The sequence below is a fragment of the Bubalus kerabau genome, chromosome 8 (assembly GCF_029407905.1).
Source record: "Bubalus kerabau isolate K-KA32 ecotype Philippines breed swamp buffalo chromosome 8, PCC_UOA_SB_1v2, whole genome shotgun sequence".
NCBI classification, from domain to species: Eukaryota; Metazoa; Chordata; class Mammalia; order Artiodactyla; family Bovidae; genus Bubalus; species Bubalus kerabau.
In genome coordinates, this window is record NC_073631.1 from 95,400,911 (window position 1) to 95,423,163 (window position 22,253).

The 22,253-nt window shown below is 42.6% G+C and overlaps 1 protein-coding gene across 2 annotated transcripts in view; it reads left to right on the forward strand.

Annotated features, from left to right (window-relative positions):
* The window catches only part of SND1 (staphylococcal nuclease and tudor domain containing 1), a 422,591-nt gene that overhangs the window by 203,744 nt on the left and 196,594 nt on the right, over nt 1-22,253 (forward strand). For both annotated transcript variants that reach the window (XM_055590844.1, XM_055590845.1), the window contains exon 13: nt 21,838-21,948. In XM_055590844.1, coding sequence (XP_055446819.1) covers nt 21,838-21,948 — 111 coding nt within the window. The remainder of the gene's footprint in view (nt 1-21,837; nt 21,949-22,253) is intronic.

Here is a 22,253-nt window from a genome sequence, read left to right on the forward strand (position 1 = left end):
TGGGTTGCTGTTTCCTCCTCCAGGGAATCTTCCCTACCCAGGGATCAAACCCGGGTCTCCTTCGGCTTCTGCATTGCAGGCAGATTCTTGACCGCAGCTGACTTGACCTTAAACTGTTTACCGTGGGAACAATATACAATATTGTGAGGTGATTAGACTTCTAATACTCCTTTTACATCTGTCTTTAATTATCCAATTCAGAGATTGTTCTCTGCTTGGTGGCTGTTGTATTGTTTTAATATTTTCTCCTTAACAGGAATTCTTAGGCAGTAAAAGGTGTTAGTGTCTTTTGTTGGTGGTGATATTGTTGATACCTAACCAAAACTGTGTCTTTTAAATACTTTGGGGAACAAAAGAAAGTAGAGTTGACTGTGTTCTATTTTGGGCAGTAGACTGACATATCTGAAATTAATAATGTGTATTTAGATGACTGAGGCATTATTATTTGGCTACGTTTAATCCAAACTAATATCCTCAAGTGATTTGCTGTTTCTGTTGTTGCCCTTCCAGATGTAACCCCACTTATGACCCTGACTGTTTTCCTTCACGCCTTACTATTTATAAACAGGGCTTGTACTCAGCTAGTATTCACTTGTATAACAAACTAGCCCGTACTGTAATGTTAAATATTTTGAATATTGCCCCCTGCTTATAACACACAAATGTTTGAGTCTGTTCTTAACCTTGGAAGACTTGTTTTCCAAATTTGGTTTGGTTGGCAGAGAGGAAAGAGTCAATGTATTTGTTTTTGAGCAGTTGGATAGTTTGAATGGCACTGTTTTCCATACCTTGTTCTGCATTGTGTTTGAGTGGGTGTGGCTGAGAATCTCAGCCTGAGCTTGAGTAGAACTTGGGTGGTATGTGTTTTTCTTGTAAATGCAATGTCCCAGGACAGATGCATAAAAAGTAAATAGAAGTCCCTGGAGGCTGTGTTTTTCCCATCAGAAACTCAGGAAAATTGGAGTATATAGTTTGTACTGTGCCCATTCTGTTTTTCCTCTTTAGATCCTTACAGCATTAGTTGAGGGCTTCCTTTCTGACACTGATAATGTTCAGCAGAAAGACAGTGTTCATTGTGGATTAGAGCATTCCTTAGGGTCAGCACTCATCTTCCTTCCTCTCCCTAGCCAGCCCTCTGCACAGTTTACCTTCCATTTTCATAGCTGAGTAATCTTTTTCTGGAAGGTATACCTTTTTATGGCAGCTCCAAAAAGCATGAGCTGAAGAATGAGTTCACTTTGCCTAGAGTCCAGGACAATGGGATTGAAAGCAGACTGGAGAATGAAATCATGTGTACGAAGTTGCTTCAGTCCTATGTGACTCTTTGCAGCCCCATGGATTGCAGCCTACCAAAGTCCTCTGTCCACAGGATTTTCCTGGCAAGAATATAGGTAGCCATTTCTTCCTCCAGGGGATCTTCCTGACTCCGGGATTGTACCTAAGTCTCCTGTATTGGCAGGCAGATTCTTTACCACTAAGCCACCTGGGAAGCCCACAGCAGACTGGGATTGTCCTAAAACTTCTCTAGAGTAAACTTGTTTCCAGGGCACAAAGCAATAGCAGCATCGCAGCCCACAGCCTCCCAAGAAAAACTAAGACAATTTAAGAGTGAAATCTGGCCAGGGTATCTGGAATCTCTTTCCCCTCTTGTTTAGGTCTTGAGGATTTTATTCATATCTGATTTTTGTTACATGTGATTTCAGGAGATGGTGATTTCCCATTCATGACATAACTTATATGTCACCCCCTCTGTCTCCCCTGTAATAACAAAATTGCTGGGATAGCTCTCCAACCAGTTTTTAAAAAAATCTGATAATTCATTTCTAAATTGGAACTTGTTTCTTTCTAATCAGCCTTGTAATGTATTACAGACATCACTCTCGGCATTGGCTACAGAAGTGATTTAATGCTGAGTTTTTAATGACTCCTTCATTAATCCTGGTATTCTGGGATTTAACACCCGCTGGCCTTTGACCAGTGGAAACGATGAAAACTTAGATTTCATGCATATTGGATAACACTGGCCCGTTGCAGGAGCCATGAATCTTGCCACTGCAGCGGGTGCGTGTGATGGAGAGGCTGCAGCTGGGTGGGCGCTCTCCCAGGCCACGCGCCGCTGCCCACGAGGTGAGCGCAACATCTCTATCAGCCCAGGGGTGACCTCCTTTCAGGACAGCCGGGTTTGGGGCGGGAGCCTGTACTGGTGGCTTCATCCACCAGACAGGTCTCTGGGTTGGAGAAGCAAGCCTCACCTTTTCAGCATTTCCTCAAAGATGCTTCTTTGAGGAAAGCATCATGTACCTTAACGTGATAAGGTACATGTAACCTTAACATCGATCCTTTTTTTTTTTTCCTTTTTTTTCTTCTAGTAAAGCCCCAGAATTTTGCAGTTCAAGACTGTCTAGTCTGGAAATTCCCTGATGGTCCAGTGCTTAAGACTCTGTGCTTCCACTGCAGGAGTCACAGGTTCGATCCCTGGTCAGGAAACTAGGATCCCACATACCACAGCCAAAAAAAACCAGAAGGCTATCTAGTGCACCTCCCTCATTTTATAAGAAGATGTCTGAGTTCAGGAGGAGTGGCAGAACTAGGCTACTGTTGCAGATAACAGCGACCAGAGTGACCCCCAGCAGGTGTGGAGCTCGCCATGTGCAGGCAGAGCCTCGGTGTTGCCATTTACTTATTCCTCACAAGAGCTTCGTGAAGTGCCCTTACCAGCCCACATCTCCACAGCGCCTCTCCCCACTTCCTGCTGCTGTTGAAAGTACAGTTGCCCCTGTTGGTGGCTCTCCTCACTCTTGATGGAAGTGTCGGGAATGCTCTTTCGAAGAGACGGGCTGGTTTATTTATGGTAGAATCTTGTGGGCAGACTGAATACCAAGAGTAGATGCCAGGTTCTTCTCCCCACAAATTGCTGCTCAGGAGAGAGGATGTCACCTTATACGTGGAGTCTTCACAGAGGCTCAGTTTATTTGGAGCACGTTGGTTAGCCAGCTACAATGGCATGAAGGTCACATGGCAGCATTATTAAAAAGGAACCAGTAATTTTTTTTAACATGAATGAAGCAATTATTTCAGTGACTATGACCCCTTAACTGTGAGAGCCGAGTGTCACAGGAATTACCCTCTTAAAAGGTCACTTTAAAAAGCAGTGCTATGAGGTAGGAGAGACAGATTTTTTTTTTTTTTCTGTAAAGGACTAGATACTAATATTTTAGCTTTGATAGCTATGTGCTCTGCGTGGAAACTATTCAACTCTACCTTGGTAATCCTAAGGCAGCCAGACAATATGCAGACAATTGGACGTGCACCTTTAATCATACAGACAGACCTTGCGTTTGCATCCCCTATGCTATGGAGATATGAACAGATACTTCTAGAACAACAGGAAACCCAGACATCTGAATATTATGAAAATGCAGGAAGACTTTCTGAAGGCAAAGAGCATGTTGAAAAAGTGAGATGGGTAAGATGAGAGAGAACTAGCTCAGAACTGTCTGTAATGATAGTGTACGTTACAATATTAAATACCTTTGTGCAGAGTTCTGAGGGAGTAAAAAGTAGGGTTTTAACCAAAACAATACTTCTAGATTTAATAAGTTATAGATAAACAATTTCACTTATATCCAGAAACTTGATAAAGATGCACAATCCCCCACCCGACCCCCCTTCCCCATCAAAAGCAGCCCTGGTATCACGTTAAGTGCAAGTACATTTTCTTGAAATGTTTTCTCTTGACTTTTACCAAGACTCAGATTATGTGGAAGTGGCTGTATTTGAAAATTGTTTTCTATACAGTCTCTTTGGAGAAGGCAATGGCACCCCACTCCAGTACTCTTGCCTGGAAAATCCCATGGATGGAGCAGCCTGGTGGGCTGCAGTCCATGGGGTCGTTAAGAGTCGGACACGACTGAGTGACTCCACTTTCACTTTTCACTTTCATGCATTGGAGAAGGAAATGGCAACCCACTCCAGTGTTCTTGCCTGGAGAATCCCAGGGACGGGGGAGCCTGGTGGGCTGCCGTCTATGGGGTCACACAGAGTCGGACACGACTGAAGCTATGCAGCAGCAGCAGCATACAGTCGCTTAAATTTCACTTCTGTCTGATTGAACTATGGCTTTGCTGGTCACTGATGACAGTACAGTTCTCTCCCTGCCTTTGGTGCCCAGGGCAGCCATCCATCCACTCCTCTCTGAATGTTCTCTCCTAGGTATTTGATCCTATAAGCATGTCCTTGTTTTTTCTGGAAGTCCGATTCTCATTCTTTAATGCTTCCTAAGTCTTGCTATTTGACACACTTGAACCTGGAGAATAGCCAGGTTAGTCTTTTACTGTGCTACCCACTTAATTTCTTGGTTTCTTTTTCTTCCATCTGTCACTCTCACCAGATCAGCGCTGACTTAACCTTGGCTTTGTCTTGGTTGAAGTTCTCAACCAGGTCTCATTTATGAAGGAAGGTGCTGCCCGCATGAGTCGTTTTGCTGGTCTCCTAGTGACAATTTTTCTTTCTTTTTTAGCTGCATCTGGAATAACAGCTGCATTCTCACTCCTGAATAAAATAGGTTAGCACAGCTTCTCATGGCAAAGCACCTGGACTCTTAGGCAAGATTGGGGGTAAAATCCGGACCAGCTTCATCACCAGCAGGGTGGGAGGATCAATTTTTATATAAGGGGTGGGGATAGGCCACGTGAATGAGGATGTGAACAAAACTGGCGTTGTAAGAGCACCACTTGTATCTGTTAAATGTAAGGGATTAGATAATCCATCATTATGCTAATTCTCAGTAACAGATGGTGGAGAGTTCTGCCTCTCAACAGCAGTTTTCACCATGGGGGAAATTAGCTTGCACCCAGATCAGCAGACAGGCAGGAATTCCATTGAGAGAGAAACGCTACTGGTGATTGCATTGGTGTGTCCCTCTGCACATGTGCTGAGTTCTTGTATTTCTCTCTAGTTTACATATTCTTGGCCAGACCTCTTTGCTCCTTTCTATAATGTAAAGAACTTGAAATGATTTTTTTCCATGCAGTTAATTTGGGAAGATCAATATTGGAAGTAGGTTAAGTAAATGTGTCTCAAAGCATTACTATGTCATATTTCTTGAGAGAAAAGATGCCATACAGATTATCAAAAACATTGCTGATCATCAGTCTTCATAATTGAACTTCAGAGATGACATGCCAAGTACTGTAAATGCCCCATCTTGCCTTGATAAAACACTTAAAACAAACAAGCTTTAATTAAGCCCTCTGGCTTCATCTTGTCCAAGAGTTGCCTTGATCCTGCTATTTTCTGTCTGTAAATGATTTCTCTTTGGTGTTTTGTTAATTCATAGCTTCACCTATCCTCTTTGTGCTAATGGCTATCCACTTTTTATTTCTCGTTGCTTGTTCCTACTCCCAACTTAACCATGTACCTGCTTCTCATTTCCATTTGTTATGTCCTAGTCTCATTTCAGCACCATGTTTAACACTAATGCTGATTTTAAAACTCACTTTCATACTCATCTGTATCCCAGAGTCACCTGTATAGCTTATTAATCAGAGGTGATCACCACTCATACAGGATGTAGTTGGTTACAGGTGTGCTTTAAATTGGCAAGGTCATTCAGATTCAGTGGTTCACTGAGTTTTTTTTAAGAAGTGGTACAGCCATCCTGGACTGGGAAGCCTAAAAGTCAGGGACCAGCCATCCATAGCTTTAGTTCCCACCAAGAGCTGAAATTAACAATGTTTGGTCCTGCCTTAGTGACCCATGGAGTTTTGGGAGAAAGCAATTTAGTGATAAGGGAATTTTACTAAATCATCACCTAATCAGTTCTTTCCTATTTCTCTTGCTGTTGCTGTGCTCCATGCAATCAACAACTTGGATCTATATAAACACAATAGCCTTCTAGAGACGCCTTTCTAACAGCAGAGTTTCTGCTCTCCCATTTCTTCCTGCATAATACAGCTGGATTAATTTTAAATGCTGTCTTTATGCTGTTAATTCACTACAAACAGCCGTTGTAGATTTTAACAAGCGTCTTCAGTCAAGCCCCCTACCTCATTCTCTCTCACTTTCAGCATACAAACTCATCTGTTTTCTGGAGAAGATACCGGCTTATCAGGAAAGTGCCTTTAATTCCTTAGTCTCTGAACCCCAAATTTGTCTTCCTCCTGCTTGCTTTCTTATCTTCCCCTTTCCCATCTCCGCAAGATTTCACCCTCTTTCTTTCCAAACTCATTTTTCTACCCATGTGCCCTGAATTCTTTCTTTTGGTCTAAGGATTTTGTGCCATTCAGTCCCCCCACCCTTCCCTTTTAAAAGCAATTCTTAAAAATTTCTCTTTAGTCTTCTCTTACTACAGTCTGCTTTTCTTATTCTTCCCTTCTCTTCATAGCCAAATTAATTGAGTTAAAAGCAATTTTAACTCTGTGTCCATTTGCTGTGCATTCTTTACCATCTGGCTTTGGCTCCTCCACATCGTTGAAACTGAACCTCCCTAGAACACCAGTGCTTCCCTCAAAGACACTTCTCAGTCTTTTATGTGCTCTCTCTGTAGTATTTAAAACATCACAATCTCGTTCGGACTTTTCCCCCCTCCTTTTCAGTACACCAGACTTGGCTGAATTTCTTTCTACAATTCTGATTACTTGTTCCCTGTCTGCTTTTAGTTCAGTTGCTCAGTCGTGTCCGACTCTTTGTGACCCCAGGAATCGCAGCACACCAGGCCTCCCTGTCCATCACCAACTCCCAGAGTTCACTCAGACTCACGTCCATCGAGTCAGTGATGCCATCCAACCATCTCATCCTCTGTCGTCCCCTTCTCCTCCTGCCCCCAATCCCTCCCAGCATCAGAGTCTTTTCCAGTGAGTCAACTCTTCACATCAGGTGGCCAAAGTACTAGAGTTTCAGCTTTAGCATCATTCCTTCCAAAGAAATCCCAGGGCTGATCTCCTTCAGAATGGACCGGTTGGATCTCCTTGCAGTCCAAGGGACTCTCAAGAGTCTTCTCCAACACCACAGTTCAAAAGCATCAATTCTTCGGCGCTCAGCCTTCTTCACAGTCCAACTCTCACATTCATACACGACCACTGGAAAAACCATAGCCTTGACTAGATGGACCTTTGTTGGCAAAGTAATGTTCTGCTTTTCAATCTGCTTTAGAGCTACTTAAATATTTGTGCTTCTTAAGCCTCTACCCTTGACCCTCTTCCTACCTCTGCTCAGTCTCCCTGGTTGTCTCATTCATCACCTGGCTTCAGTTTGCAGGTGTATGTTGCTAATCTACCTGATATCTGTGTCTCTAGCCCAGTTCTTCCAACCAGGCTCTCCACCAGTATATCCAGCTTTTGACTGGATGGACATCACCTTTTACTGAAGTTCAGTATGACTGAAATGGAGCTCGAAATCTCCCTTTGAAAAGCTGCTGCTTTACTCAAATGATCACATCTTGATTGATGGTGCCACCTTTTACTTAGCCTTTTATGCTGCAAATCAAAATGTCATCTTTATCACCTGTCTCCATACCTGATTGCCTACAGGTATATCTCAAGTTCATTTCAGCCTTTCTGTCCTCACTGCCTGGTTGATGCTGTCAGTCTTCCTACCGGCCTTCCTGTTTCTAGTCTGAATCCCTTCTAATCCTTTTTGCACACAGCTGTTGCAGTTTGCTTTCTGAAACAAATCTGATCTCCTGTTTCAAGTCTTCATTAATCATCCCACAGGCTTTTGGATTAATAGAAACCCATGAACTGACCCTAGCCTTCCTCTCCATGTTTGTATTTAATATGCCCTGGCTCTCTTCCATTTCTGTAAAAATAATAATAAATTAATAAAAACAGAACACTATTCTTTTTTGTTATTGTTGCTGTTCAGTCGCTCAGTCATGTCTGATCCTTTGCAACCCCTGGACTGCAGCACACCAGACTTCCCTGTCTGTCCATCACTGTCTCCCAGAGTTTGCACAAATTCATGTCCATTGAGTCGGTGACGCCATTCTTCTTAAATTTTATTATTTTTGGCTGAGCTGGGTCTTCATTGCTGTGAGCAGGGAATACTCTCTAGTTGTGGCGCACAGGCTGCTCATTGTGGTGGCTTCTCTTGTTCTGGAACACAGGCTGCAGGCTCCCAGTCTTAGATGCCCCTAGGCTCGTGCAGTCCTCCCTGAGCAGGGATCGAACCCACGTCCCCTGCATTGGCAGACAGATTCTTTTTATTTATTTTTTAATTGAAGGCTGATTGCTTTACAGAATTTTGCTGGTTTCTGCCTAGCATCAACATGAATCAGTCATAGGTATACATATGGCGGACAGATTCTCAACCATTGCACCACCAGGGAAGTCCCAAAACACATCATTCTTGAAGTTAGTTTGCTCAGTGTGCTGGGAACATAATTTCCCCTCACCAGCTCCCACTTGCCCTTTAGCTATTGATTTCTTAGTGAAACTTTACCTTTGCGAACCAGGCAGACCAAGACCCCAGTTGAGCATCTGTGTATGTCCTTCCTCAGGACATTATGCTTGCTTAATTACAAGATTCACAGCATTTAGAATACTAAGTCACAGATATTTTGGACTTTAATTCCTAGTACATAATCCAGGAAGGTGGGAGGGGGACACGGCAGGAGACCATGTAGGTTTTCATGGGCCATTGAAAGTACTTGGAGTTTTGAACAGAGGAGTTTTGGGGGTATCTGAAAACTTTTTAACTTTAAAAGAAAAAAAAAAAGATTATGAGATTTCTTTTTAAACATTTATTTATTTTTATTTGGCTGCACTGGGTCTTAGTTGAGGCATGCAGAATCTTCCGTTGCAGCATGTGGGATCTAGTTGCCAAATCCAGGTCCCCTGTGGGAGCGTGGACTCGTAGCCACTGGACCACCAGGGAAGCCCCCTTTTTAAAAACTTGATTTTGAAGTAATTATAGATTCAAACAAGGGTACGTCCCAGGTACCCTTTATCTGGTTCCCCCCAGTGGTTATGTCTTACACAATTACCGAACAACAGCAAGACAGGAAGTTTGGCCCTGGGACAGCATGTATGTAGCTCTTTTCTCATGTGTGTGGATTCATGTAACCACCTCCATAGTCAAGACTGACAGCTCTTCAGTTATCACAAAGCTCTCCTTTGTGCTACTCCTCCTAAGCCTTTCCCCTCCCATCATCTGTGACAACCACTCATCTTTTTCCACCTCTGTCATCTTGAGGTCCCTCTGAGTTGTTCCATGTATCCATAGCTTTTCTAATCTGTATATGGAAACTGGAGGCAGGCTGACTAGATGGAAGGACTTGAGACCTGAGTTCTAGGGCAGTTCAGTCACTAAGTGATATTTAATGCCTTAATTCTCAGAGTAGCCACCTGTAAGATGAGGAAATTGGACTTTTCAGCTCTAAGCTCTGTGATTATAACAAATGAAGTCTGTGAGTTGTGTCCGACTCTGCGACCTTATGAACTATAGCCCACCAGGCTCCTCTGTCCATGGCGTTCTCCAGGCAAGAATACTGAAGTGGGTTGCCATTTTCTTCCTCCAGGGGATCTTCCCAACCCAGGGATCAAACCCTAATCTCTTACGTCTCCTGTGTTGGCAGGCAGGTTCTGTTTAATACTTACTGAAATGATACATAATCTAGTTGGCTTTGAATATTATCAGTTATTGCTGTATAAAGATATGTAAGACTATCGATAAGTAAAACCTAGCTCCCTTTAAAAATGACATTAGAATGTCTCTGAGCTGAAACATATTTCATAGAGCATTTAGATCTACCTTCTCATTTTATAGATATGGAAACTGGTGCAGGCTTAGCTCCTTTACAAGAGTTTAAATGGCCAGAGAGCTGGGTAGGAACCCAGGTCCTCTGGCTTGAATCACAGCTCTGTGCCATGGGTTCTTTATGAAACGAGCTCATAATTGCTCTCTTTGGAGGGAGGAAGTGGGAAACATTAAGTGGCTTTCACTATTGAAAATAAATATAAATGCCGTGTGTAATGTGTCTTTGTTGGATGAGGGAGAATTGGATAAACATTCATTCTTAACATTTTTGTTTTACGATATTCATCTTTTCCTGTGTTATTCAGTCTCTTCACTCACTTTTTCATAACTTAGATGAGGATTTTTTCCTTATTAAAGTGTTGATGTGAGATGTGATAATTAGATACCCCTTTTTAAAATTAACTGTGCCCCACTGAGTGTCTCTTTTAGAAAGGTGGTTTCCTCTTTGTATATTTTGGAGTGCAAACAAACAATAAGCTAAAATCGAACATGTTTGGGAGTACTTAATGATACGAAATTCTTTTAACTGCTAATCAGTTTAGTGCCTCTGGTCTGTTTTTTCCATTACGAAAATGAATTATTTCATTTTTGTTTAGGAACTTAGACTAGAAGATTTACTAACAATAGGCCCATTTCAGATTTACGTTGTTCATTCATTCTTACCATCACCTCTAATCCATATATCTGAATATTAGTAGTGTCTTTGTAAAGACATAGATACATATTTTCTTAACTTTTAGAAATTTATCTTTCATATATTTTGCACTTTAATATTTTCATAGATGTTCCTAAACTGGTTTTTATTCTTCACTTGGAAAGGGGGGATGTAATTGCCTCTTAACATCCATTTTTTAACGTGTAACTGTTTGGCTCTCAAATACGTAAAGACCATATTATGCAGTGCAGTGTGGGATGACTCCAGTCAGCTTGTGTAGTAGGAGCTCTCCAAGATCAATGAGTCGATTCAGGAGTCAGGACGATGGTAGTGGAAAGGGTCATTTCTCCACCATCACTGAGGGAGAGAAGGCTCAGGAGGTTTTCACCTCACACTTGTACAATGTTAATTTCTCAAAGGAGAGAGGAGCAAAGAAAAGGGATGAAGAAAACATTCTTATGCCTACAGCCAGCATGTATACATTGTGTTGGAACATAGAGAAAGAAAAAAGTCCTCTGAATCCCCAAAAGGCAAGCAAATTATTATAATGAAATGTTTAATGTATATTTTAGCTAAGATTATTAGTATTAGAGTGGTCAAATTTATAATATGATGTGGATGGATTATTTTTAACGTGCTGATAAATTTTTAATGCATGTCTTGGATAATTCATGTGCACAATATATTTACTCCTATTTTATAGAACTGTAGAAGGACAGCAGCATAGTAAAGGGATATAGGCTGAGAATCGGAAGGCTCTCAGGTGCCCACTGAGATGGTGTCACTCTGTTTCTTTAGACATCTCATTTCACAATTTTCAGGGTTTCTCTCTGGGTCTGTCTTCATCTATATATGGAGGTTTGCAGATTAGTTTATCTCTATGGACTCTTTTTGCTCAAATTCTATGACTCAGTCAGTTATTACTTTTGTTTTCATCCAACCGCCCACAGAACCCCTGGGAACACTGAGAATGCAATCAGTCAGCTAGCCAATAAATATTTATTGAGTGCCTACTAAGTGTTTGGCTCTTTTTTGGACCAATAGGGAATATGATCTGGTTGGGAAGACAAGATATGAACACAAAGCAAGATAATAATCTGCAGCAGTAAAAGATAAGTGCCAAATGAATGGCCCAGCCAAAGGAATTGAGAGGAGGAACTGCAGTGCTTGACTGCTTGGATTAAAGCAGAAGATTGCAAGACTTTATAGAACAAGGTTAGAGAGGTATATGCGAACTTTGTTGTAGAATGCTTCTTTACCTGCACTTTGTAGCAATGTAGTCAAAAAGAGAACTGGATTTAAAATTTTTAAAAATCTAGCTTCTAGTTTTGATTGCCACTTACTAACATACTAAGAGGATTACTTGTAGCAAGCCTGAAACTGATTACTTTTCTTTTTTTTTTTTTAAGAAATACATACTTACCACCTTTCTATTGCTATAGAAAGATTAGGTTGTGTGCCCAGTCACTCAATTATGTCTGACTCTTCGCAAATCTATGGAGTTTAGCCCTCCAGGCTTCTCCGTCCATGGGATTCTTCAGCCAAGAATACTGGAGTGGGTTGCTGTTTCTTCCTCCAGGGAGGTCTTCCTGACCCATGTCTCCTGCATTGGCAGGCCAATACTTTACCACTGAGCCACCTGGGAAGCCCATAAGATTAGGGCTTAATTAGGGATTAATGTGTGTTTAAAAGCGTGGCCTGTAGCAGACACCCAGTAGATGGTCATTAAATCTGAAATCATTCTTGGAAAAGTTCAAACAAGCTTTTTGTGATTGTGGTAGATTGGAGCATGAAGATTAAGAGGATTCAACTGAAAGTGATCAGGATTGGAAAACTTTGCAAGGAGACCAGATTTGGGAACGGGTGAAGGGGGGTGAGTGTGGACAGGTAAGTTAGAGCAGGATAGAAAACAGTCATGGGAGAAACACTGGAGACTTGAGTTCAAAGTTTGGACAACTAATTTTATCTGGGAATGAATACAGATGTCAGCTTTAGGTGACTGGGAATCTAATGGTCCCACAATTAGAGATGTTAGGGAAATGAGCTGATTTGGTAGATTTGAGAAGAGCTTAATCTGGGGAAGTGAGTTTTATTTTTGAAATGCTGAGTTTTACATGGTGATGAGTCATGCAAATTCACATGTCCTGCAAATAGTTTGAAATGTAAATGTATGGCATATTTAGCAATGAGTGGACCAGTTTGGATATGAAATGCCTATTTGTTAGACAGCTTGCTTATTTGAAGCTAGATCCTTGACTTAATTGATTATCTTAGTTGTCCTTGTGGGATCTAATCGTCTCCTGGGAAGGGAACGTGGTTGTCCAGTAGAGGAAGTGTCACTTTGAGTATGTACTCCATGCTCTGTCCTGCAGGAGAGGGGAGATTCAGCTTAATCCATGAAGCTTCTATGAAACAGACATTATTATTATGAGAGGTGGAGACTGGGGTAATATTTGAAGGTGGCATTATTTCATTGCTCCTTACACTTAATATGCCTCTCATACCTCAACCCAGGTTCATCACTGGACTAATAACCTCCTCTGATATTTTGCTGACTTGAAAGTACAGCAGTACTCAGAGAAGAGCTGGCATAATAGAGTATAATACCACAGTTTTTCTTGTCTTATAAAGCCATAACCAGGATATTGCTGAATAAATGGAGCTATCATATAAGAGGTGGCAATAAGATTACAGTACTGCAGAAATCCTGGGGGCACAATAAAATTGTCTATTTAGTAAGCATAACCATTGGGTGTTATGCCTTTTCCCTTTCCTTTTTAAAATTGTTTTGACCCATATATTCAGCACTGTTCTCTCCCCTAGCCAGAATTAAGAAGTGAATTAGGTATTTAATTCTCCTGCTTCCAAGTAGGTTTCTGTCTTCTTTTCTGTCCATTGGTGTTTTCAGGAGATGAGGTTAGGTGAGCCCTCATGTAGAGCTCAAGTGGGAATAAGGTAATGAGGACGTTAGGGCTCAGACACATAGTGGAGAAGAAAAATGGCTGTTCTTGGAAGGTCGAATGAGAAGTCACATCTTCATCACCCACATTTTTATGCCCTGGTCCCTAGATATCTTTGCTTTAATCCCTTTTCTTCCCAAACTGAAGAGAGCTCTTGGTGTGCAGTGGGTCGTGGCCCCTGAAGCTGCTTAGGCTTTTGCCCGTGTCCAGAGGTAAGCCTACTATTGACACTGAGGGTTGGATGGATGTCTGTGTTGGGGATTCAAGGATTTATTTCTCTGTGAAGCAGTAGTTTTTTCATGGAATGATTCCCTTTCTCCTTTCTCTTTCATCTACACTCTTCCCTCCCTTCTTCCTTTCATTCCTTTGTTTCTGCAAATCTTGTTTGTAGGTCTCCTTGGATTTCATTTTAATCATGCATCCTTCTGGATTCTTCCAGCTGGACTAAATCCATATCAGTCTTTATTGTTTTCTTTCCATATCACCTTCCCTACAAAGGAAAAATGATTAGGATTTATGAAAGTACAAAAATAGAGTCCTTGATCCTAAGAAGTCTTGATTTTCGTGTCTCCAGTCCAGTCTCTAGAAAGTGCTCTCATTGGTAGAACAGTTCCTGTATATATTCGGAATTAATTCTCATTAAATACAAACTACTTATTGAGGGTGTTTTGTTTGAAAGAGTCCTTTTTTATATATTAGTGTATAGCCAATAACTGGAGAAGGAAATGGCAACCGACTCCAGTATTCTTGCTTGGGAAATCCCATGGACAGAGGAGCCTGGCAGGCTACAGTCCCTGAGGCACAAAGAGTCAGACACGACTTAGTGAAAAAAAGTCAGACACGACTTAGTGACTAAACAGCCATAGCCAATAATGTTGTCATAGTTTCAGGTGGACAGCAAAGGGACTCAGGCATGCATATGTTACATATACATATAATACATGTATCCATTTCCCCCAAACTCCCCTCCCATCCAGGCCTCACCGAGCAGAGTTCCCTGTGCTGTATCGCAGGTCCTTGTTGGTTACCCATTTTAAATATAGCAGTGTGGACATGTGAATCCCAAACTCCCTAATTCTCCCTTTTCCCCATCCTTTTTTTGCTTGATTAGCTTCTAAAGCTGCTCAGATCAGTCCATTCTATACCTGCCTGCTCTTGAGTCCAGCTTTCTGAGGTCCTGCTGCTTTGTGGATCATGCCATGTTTCATGTTCATAACCACAGCTGGGCTGGTTGCTTGACAAAAGCAGTCACCTTTGGCTCTGTGTCTGGAGTGAATATATCCTGCCCTAAGACACTCGGTACCTAATGCCATGCTTGATAATAACTTTTTTCTCCTTCATTTCACTGTAGTTTCTAAAGCTGCTTCCTTTTTATTTTTGATCTATGTTACGAGTTCTGGGAAAGTCCCTAGCCATCGTTCAGACCCTCTGGTGACTATCCTGGTGAAAGGACTTGTTAAACAGAAAAGGGAACCATTAAGAGTAAAAAGATCCAAAAAATCTATTTTAGTTATTTTTAGAATTACATTAGTTCAAGGGTTGAGTAAAAAAAATAGGGAAGATGGTGGGGGAGAGGTTTGGGACACATATAAAGGAGGTTGTGCCACCTCAGATGTTTCTAATTACTGATGCTTCTAAAACAGAGTCTCCTGTCGACATATGCTGCTTGATCATGTGGGAAGTGCCTCCTGGATATATTTTAAGGAAGAAAAAAAATCGGAGTGTCATTGTTTCAGATTCTTGGGAACTCAATCTGAAATCGGAGGATAAAAGTTTAGACGCTAGATGGGACAGGCATAGCACGACCCCTTGTAGACACTGTTGTACTGGCTTATGGCAGCTCCCTGTTGTCCTGTTGGGCTTTTTCCTAGTTTGAGGCCTGGGGGAGAAACAGCGGTCAGTAAAGGTCCTTATTCATGGCCCACTGTCTGTAGATCCCTCTCACCCAGAATTCTACTCTCACCCTTTACAGTCTTATTTTGCGAGTCTATAAAAGCCAAGTCTGTCTCAAGCGTGAAGTTGTCAGGTTCTTGCCTGGTGTGCATATTAGAGGTCTGAGTGTGAACTCATGGAGAAGGTTGGAGGGGAACCTGGCTTTGGGGCCTGTTGGCCATTAATCATCCCCCCCACCCCCACCTTCTTCACCCTCTTAGACTGAGAAGCCCATGTTGTCTGTGTATATGAGCCAAGGTGGCCCTCATACTCTGAAGAAAAGCACTGTGTCCAGTGCTTGCTTCCTGCCTCATCACCCAGTCTTGTGGTGATCTCTCCCTCCTTCCTGGTCTCTAACCTATTTGCAAAGAAAGACATCAGCGACCCCCCTGCCCTCTGTAGGTTCCCTGTGGTTCAGCCCCACAGCGCTGAGATGTGAGATGAGCCATCTGATATATTAGAAGTAAATTGGGGAGCCCTGTCAGCCAGGACGCTCCATCTCAGAAGTTGTGAGGAAGCATGTCCTTGTGGTGAAGTTCCAGCCAGTGTGGAAGGAAGTGGAGTCAGTTTCCCAGCTTAAGATACTGGAGCTTTTATGGGTCGTGAGTGACAAAGGCCCTGTCTATATGCCTCATGCCTTGTTGGATCGTATTCTCACAGTATATAGCCATGGGGTACATTGTACGCTCAGTTTATGAAATTCGACCCATGGGACCTTGAAGTTATTGTAGAAAAATCACGTGGGGGACGCATGCATGTGTGTGCGTGGATGCGCACATGTGAGACGGTGCCTCTCCTAGAGCTGATGTGACTGTTATACATGAACTGAGCTGTTGTCTTTCACCCGTTTCCTTTAGCCTTGACTCCATAGTAGTGTGAACGCATTTCTTTATAGGCTTACTTTATTCTGAATATGTGTCCACCTGTTCATTTGCCTCAAGGAAATATTCTGCTTTGTAATCTCCATGGTCACCTCAGTGACTGATAAAATGTTGATGGTTTTTAAGTGGAAAATGTTAAGCTCAAATAGCTAGATAGAGATCTATGAGCCAGAGCCATTGAGAATTATCTGTTATCCTTACTCAGATGGAGAATGAAGTGTGTTTGTATGTGTGTGTAACGGTATTATGCCTTATGTGCACTCTTGAAATTTACTTATCCATTTACCCTAGCTTCTCTTTTGACAAGTAGCATATACCCTTTAAATTAGCTGTACCGTGTGCTGTGCTTAGTCGTTTAGTCGTGTCTGACTCTTTGCAACCCCATGGACTGTAGTCCTCCAGGCTGCTCTGTCCATGGCTGCTGCTGCTGCTGCTAAGTCACTTCAGTTGTGTCCGACTCTGTGCGACCCTATAGACGGCAGCCCACCAGGCTCCCCCATCCCTGGGATTCCCTGGGTTGCCACGGGAGTGGGTTGCCATTTCCTTCTCCAATGCATGAAAGTGAAAAGTGAAAGTGAAGTCGCTCAGTCGTGTCTGACTCTTAGCGACCCCATGGACTGCAGCTTACCAGGCTCCTCTGCCCATGGGATTTTCCAGGCAAGAGTACTGGAGTGGGGTGCCATTGCCTTCTCCGTCTGTCCATGGCAGTTAGGACCAAATTGTGGAAGTCAAAGAAAGTGTAAGTGAGATGCTGTATGTGTATGCAGAGAAGATTATCTACATAAGTAAAAGTATTAAGGATAGTGAAACGCAGGCTTCTCACAGTCAGAAGGGATGTACAGATAAGGAAAGGAAGAGAACTGCATGCGCCCTGAAATGTTGAATGGGGTTGTAGTACCTTTCTGAACTCATGGTGTGCTAAAAAGCTGATGCCAAGACAGGATGAAATAGACAAGAGGTTAATTGGGGAAAACAGAGAAAATGGGAAGGGAGCTGGCAGAGGCTGTGAATGCTTAACCTCTGTGGAAAAGGGAAGGATGGAAGGTTGAACTGGAAACATCTAATCTGGGGCTGTGGGCAGTTGTGAGAGTTCCAGCGAAGGTGAGGGGGCGTGCTCAAAGCCGCAGCTCCCTGTTACAGCACGCCCAGGTCTCTGAGCAGCGGGCAGGTTGTAGTGTCTCCACTGCACTCAGTCATTGGCTGGAAGCAGCTGGGGGGAAGCGTAGCTTTGGCGGAAACAGTGATGGGTTTCAGAGCACAGCAGCTGGGGCTGTCAGTCAGTTATGCTTCCTGCAGTCAGAGATCCGAGAGGCACGTTTTCATGACTGCCACACATGGTTTTCAATGGTTATAGATATAGAAATAAGTGTATGGAGATAAAAATGTAAATGTGGACTATTTGGATAAATGGCTGGTTTCAGAGCTGCAGAAAACAGTGGAAGATGAGCCTGGAACACATTGTGGCCTGAAAGCAAGGAAGAGCTCAAAGGATGACAGGACACAGGAGCCAGCTTGACCCAGCTCCCACTGGCCAAATTGGGAGTAATTTCAGCATCAGAAAAAATAACAATTGTAGTGGATTATATGGCTCTTTAGATAAAATATTTTGTGACCATAAACCTCTACAAATCAATAAATGAATAACTTGGGAGTTTAAAAGCTACATAGTTTTTCAGTACCTGTTATAAAGAGGAAGAGAATAACTTCATAGTGGAGAAGCCTGGTAGACATGGCCTGAATCAAGTGATCAAAATTACCATTATCAGTAAATTACACATCATTTCAAAGGAGGCCACAGGAACAACATAGCATCACTTCTGTGACATTCCTGCCAAAGATTCATAACTTGCTGCTGATCACAGGGACATCAGACAATCCAAAATTACTGGCCTGTACTTGTGAGAAGTTTCAGGACTGTGGTAGACTAAGAAAGATTGAACTTCTCCAGACTGAGGAGACAGGATAACAAAATGCAAAACCTGATTCTGCTCTAGATCCGCTTTCCCCTAAATTCTCCATTGGAACAGTTGACAAAATTTGAGTAGGGTTGTAGGTTAGATGGCAATAATGTGTCCACATCGATATCCTGGTTCAAGTCATTATTTACTATGTCAAAAAATATCCTGATTTGTCAGAAATGCACATTAACGGTTTGGGGGATGATGGTGTAAATAGGTCATTTGCTCTCAAATGAATCAGAGATTGACATGTTCCTTGTTACTGTATGTGCAATTTTCCTGTAAGATTGTTTTAAAATTACTTATCCCCTCCTTCCCCTACTTTTAAGTAATCTAGTTAATTTTAGTCAGTTATCTGACCTTCTGTATATATTATTGCTTCCAATCTTGGATTTGGGGTGTAGGGATTGGGGAAGGCAGGCAAAAGTGTGATCAAGTAATTATTGTGAGTGAAATCTATGTTTTAAGAATCCTATTCTCATATATGGGCACAGCATACCTTTTCCAGATTGGCAGAATATAGTACCCCATGGTTTCAAAAGTATCTTATAATGAGAAAGTAAATGCTTTTCACAACCTGCTTGCTGTGGAAACGAGTGGGCAGGGAGGATGTCAGGTACATGGAGATCTTTTGAGAAAGCTCAAGAGACCCATGTTGCTTGTGTTTTTCTCAGGAACATCTGATCCTGCATAGTGGAAACAGTTCACTTCCCATATAACCTAAAATTCTCCTTGAGCTTGGAGAAGCATTTCAAGTCCAGCACTCTCTCTGTTTCCAGCTGATACAGAGAGAGATGATTTCCTGTTAGACTTTCAAGACTGTTAAGTCCCTTTTTGTATGCTGATTGTGAATTATCCATTCGAGCCAGACATGTGTAATTGGAGTAGAATTACTGATACACTCAAGAAAGCAGAATTTATAAATTTGTCTAAAGCAGCATAATGTCATGGCACATAATTTAATGTTCTCTTTCCTTACGGGGCAACTAATCAGCATACCAGTGTCGGGTTCTGAGCCATCTTTGGCCAGAGGGAAATCTCCTGACCTTTCATTAGTGGCCCAAAGAAATGAATAAGAGAGTCAAGTACACGGATCTCGGCTAATTCCATTTTATTTGTCTCCCTTTCATTTTCTTTAAATACAAGTCTTAGATAATGGGGAGGAGAATGACAAAAGCTGGGAAGGCATGTTGAAAGCTTTTGTTCTTAATTCTATGCTGGGCAAGCTTGGCTAATAAACGCTTAGGATAAGAAATAATGTTCCAGCGCTGTATTTCTCATACTTGGCTACAGAGCAAGAAAGACACAGCCCTTGCCCTCTTCGACTTCATCAGTTTGAGTTGGAAGATGGATGATGAATTAATTGTAATACAGCGTGATTTCACAGGGGAACACATACCAAGATGAAAATGCACGCGGTGTGATTCTCACACACCTGGCTCATGGGCGGGGCCCCGTAAGTGATATCTGTCATTGTTTCCTGTGTTTTTACCTTCCGTGCCTCAGCACTAACATTGCAGCCATTCTCCAGGAAAAGTCTGTGTTTACGGAAAAGAAGCTAAGAAAACATGGATTGCACTGAAGCTTTGGAGAGAAGGAACTGGAGGTGATGGGCAGGTCGTGGAGTTTAGAATCTGAGGCCCTAACTGGTTTGCAGATATTTGCTGGCGGGATCCAGAGGGTGAGAAGCCCGCAGGAGAGGAAAGGGTTGTGTCCTTGGTTCTGCTGGCCACGCAGGAACTCAGTTCGATACTGTGAATTGATTGGAGCAGCATTAACCAGGATGGATCATTAAACATTTGTGCTGTTTTGCTTTGTGTTCTCCAGCTTTTCATATAGAAGCTTATTTGTGTGGATTTTTCCCTCGCCTGCTCTGTCATTCCAGCTTTCTGTTCCAGACCCCACATAGCGACTGTAAAATGTCAATGCTTTGTTATTCCAAATGCAGTACCAAACACGTCTTTGTTGTTCTGGCATTTCCCATCACTAAGCCCTCATGACCTGTTGCAGGTGGGTGTGTCCCAGCCGTCCCTCTGGCCTCTTGGTGGGCAGAGCCTCTCTCCTGCCCTCTTGGGCCTTGGATGAGACCCTTAGTTAAATTCTCCCCATCTACAGCTGCTAACTTGGGGCTGCTGGCATTCTCCACCCTGCCAAACCCAGCTCGGTGATGATGACAGCGTTTGCCAGCACGCTTATGCGGTGACTCAGGAGACAGGGTGGCCAGCAAAGCAGCCTCTTTGTGGGAGTGGATTTTGAGAAGTGCTAATTCCGTGGCAGTTTGGAGATATTAATATCGTGCTGGCAGTAGATAAACAGGCAGCAGAGGGGCACATAATGAGAAGAGAATCAGCCACAGCATCTTTTCCTTCTTTATCTCCCTGCACATATTCCCCCCTCTCTTTTTCTTTTTTCTTTTTTTCTTTTAAAGTAAATCCCTGGGCCTCGATGAAGAGAACCCTTAAGTGGCTTGAGCTTGCCCATAGACTGGTTTAGCCCAGCTCACGGCATCCCCATAGGCTGGGAGTCTGAGAGCACCAGAGTGCTGAGAGTTAACTGCCTTCCCAGCAAAACTAAATCATAGCATATGGTACAGTAGCCTATTCCTTACCATCCCTCCTCCCTAAAGGGCAGCTCACCAGATGGTCTGAGTGGGTCCTTTGGTGTACTTATGACAGACACAAAGAAAGACATAACCATCGCTCTCCCCCAGTGATACCATGCCTCTTGTCTTGCAGTTACTTGCTACAGGTAACTTTTGAAAATCTGTTTTTGCAGTTTCACTTTTGCCCATCGAAGTTCCCTTTCCGGGTTGAGGAGGAACTAGGCGAACACACTTCATTAGCTGGCCGAGCATCACTTCCAGTGTACTCCTCTAAGTAGATGAAAGTCACTCACAGTGGCCCCGCTGTCTTATTCTAGTGAAGAGAACGTGCAGCACGTTGAAGTTTGTTTTTTTTTTAAAGCAGGATTCTAATCTGAATATTCTGTGGTCCTAAAAGGACTGTTGGGAGTATTGCTTCAAAACTGGTCATCTGACGTTTTCTAATTTTTCACTTTGTTCCCTAGCTCATGCCGTTTTTAATGAAGATGTTTCATCCTACCCCAACACCACCCCTCTGCCACCCCACAATTTCTTCTTGACCTCACCTCACCCAGGCCCCCTTGGAGTCAGCAGAGAGTCAGTGTCCGGAGTTCTAATGAGAAAAGACACACTCTTGAGTGTTCCATGAAACCAGCGTTTCTAAGTTTGCCAAACTGGAGCACAGTATTTTCTAGTTGCAGTATAGGCTAGAAAAAAAGGAGATTTGGGGAAATTTAGGTCATGCTTTTATGTGCTTTGTTTTTTATCTGTGTGCCTGGTATTTTAGAGCAGACTTTTCTTGAGGGTAGTGACTTGTTTATACCATTCTGTAAATAGCCCTGCCTAATGTAGGCTTTTTACAGATATTTTCTGCCAGGTTTTATGTACGGATTGATATAGCATCTGACTGTACTAACCAGAAAAAAAATGCTGAGCCAGGGGACTTGGTTATTCCCTCTTTTTGTTTGGATTTCTAGCTTAGCAACTCATTGGTCTTGAACTCCTTCCCTCTGCCAGGATGCCTTAAGACCTCCAGGTGCTAACTGTTGTTATTGCTATTGACTGAGCCCCATATGCACCTCGAGTGCTCACTGACCTATCTTTTCTGTTGCAGAAACATTGCCGAGGCCCTTGTCAGCAAAGGTCTAGCCACAGTGATCAGATACCGGCAGGATGATGATCAGCGATCCTCTCACTATGATGAACTGCTCGCCGCCGAGGCCAGGTGAGATGCCTAATTATTAAAGTGAATGCCTTGGGTCCCCCAGCCCCACTTTATTCTTTCCCACTCCCCTGCCTGCCCCTGAGCAGAATGTGATGGAAAGCAACATGCTGAGAAAGCCCATATTCTTTTATGAGTCTAGCTTTTCCTCATCAAGATAAAAGGGGCCTCACTCACTTCATACTTGCAATCTAACCCAGGTTAAGCACGCTGGGGCCTCTATATTTTTAAATTTGCAAAATTTAGGCATATATTAGACATAATCTCCCCAGAAGATGTCGTAAAATGAACAGATGAGTAAATACTAT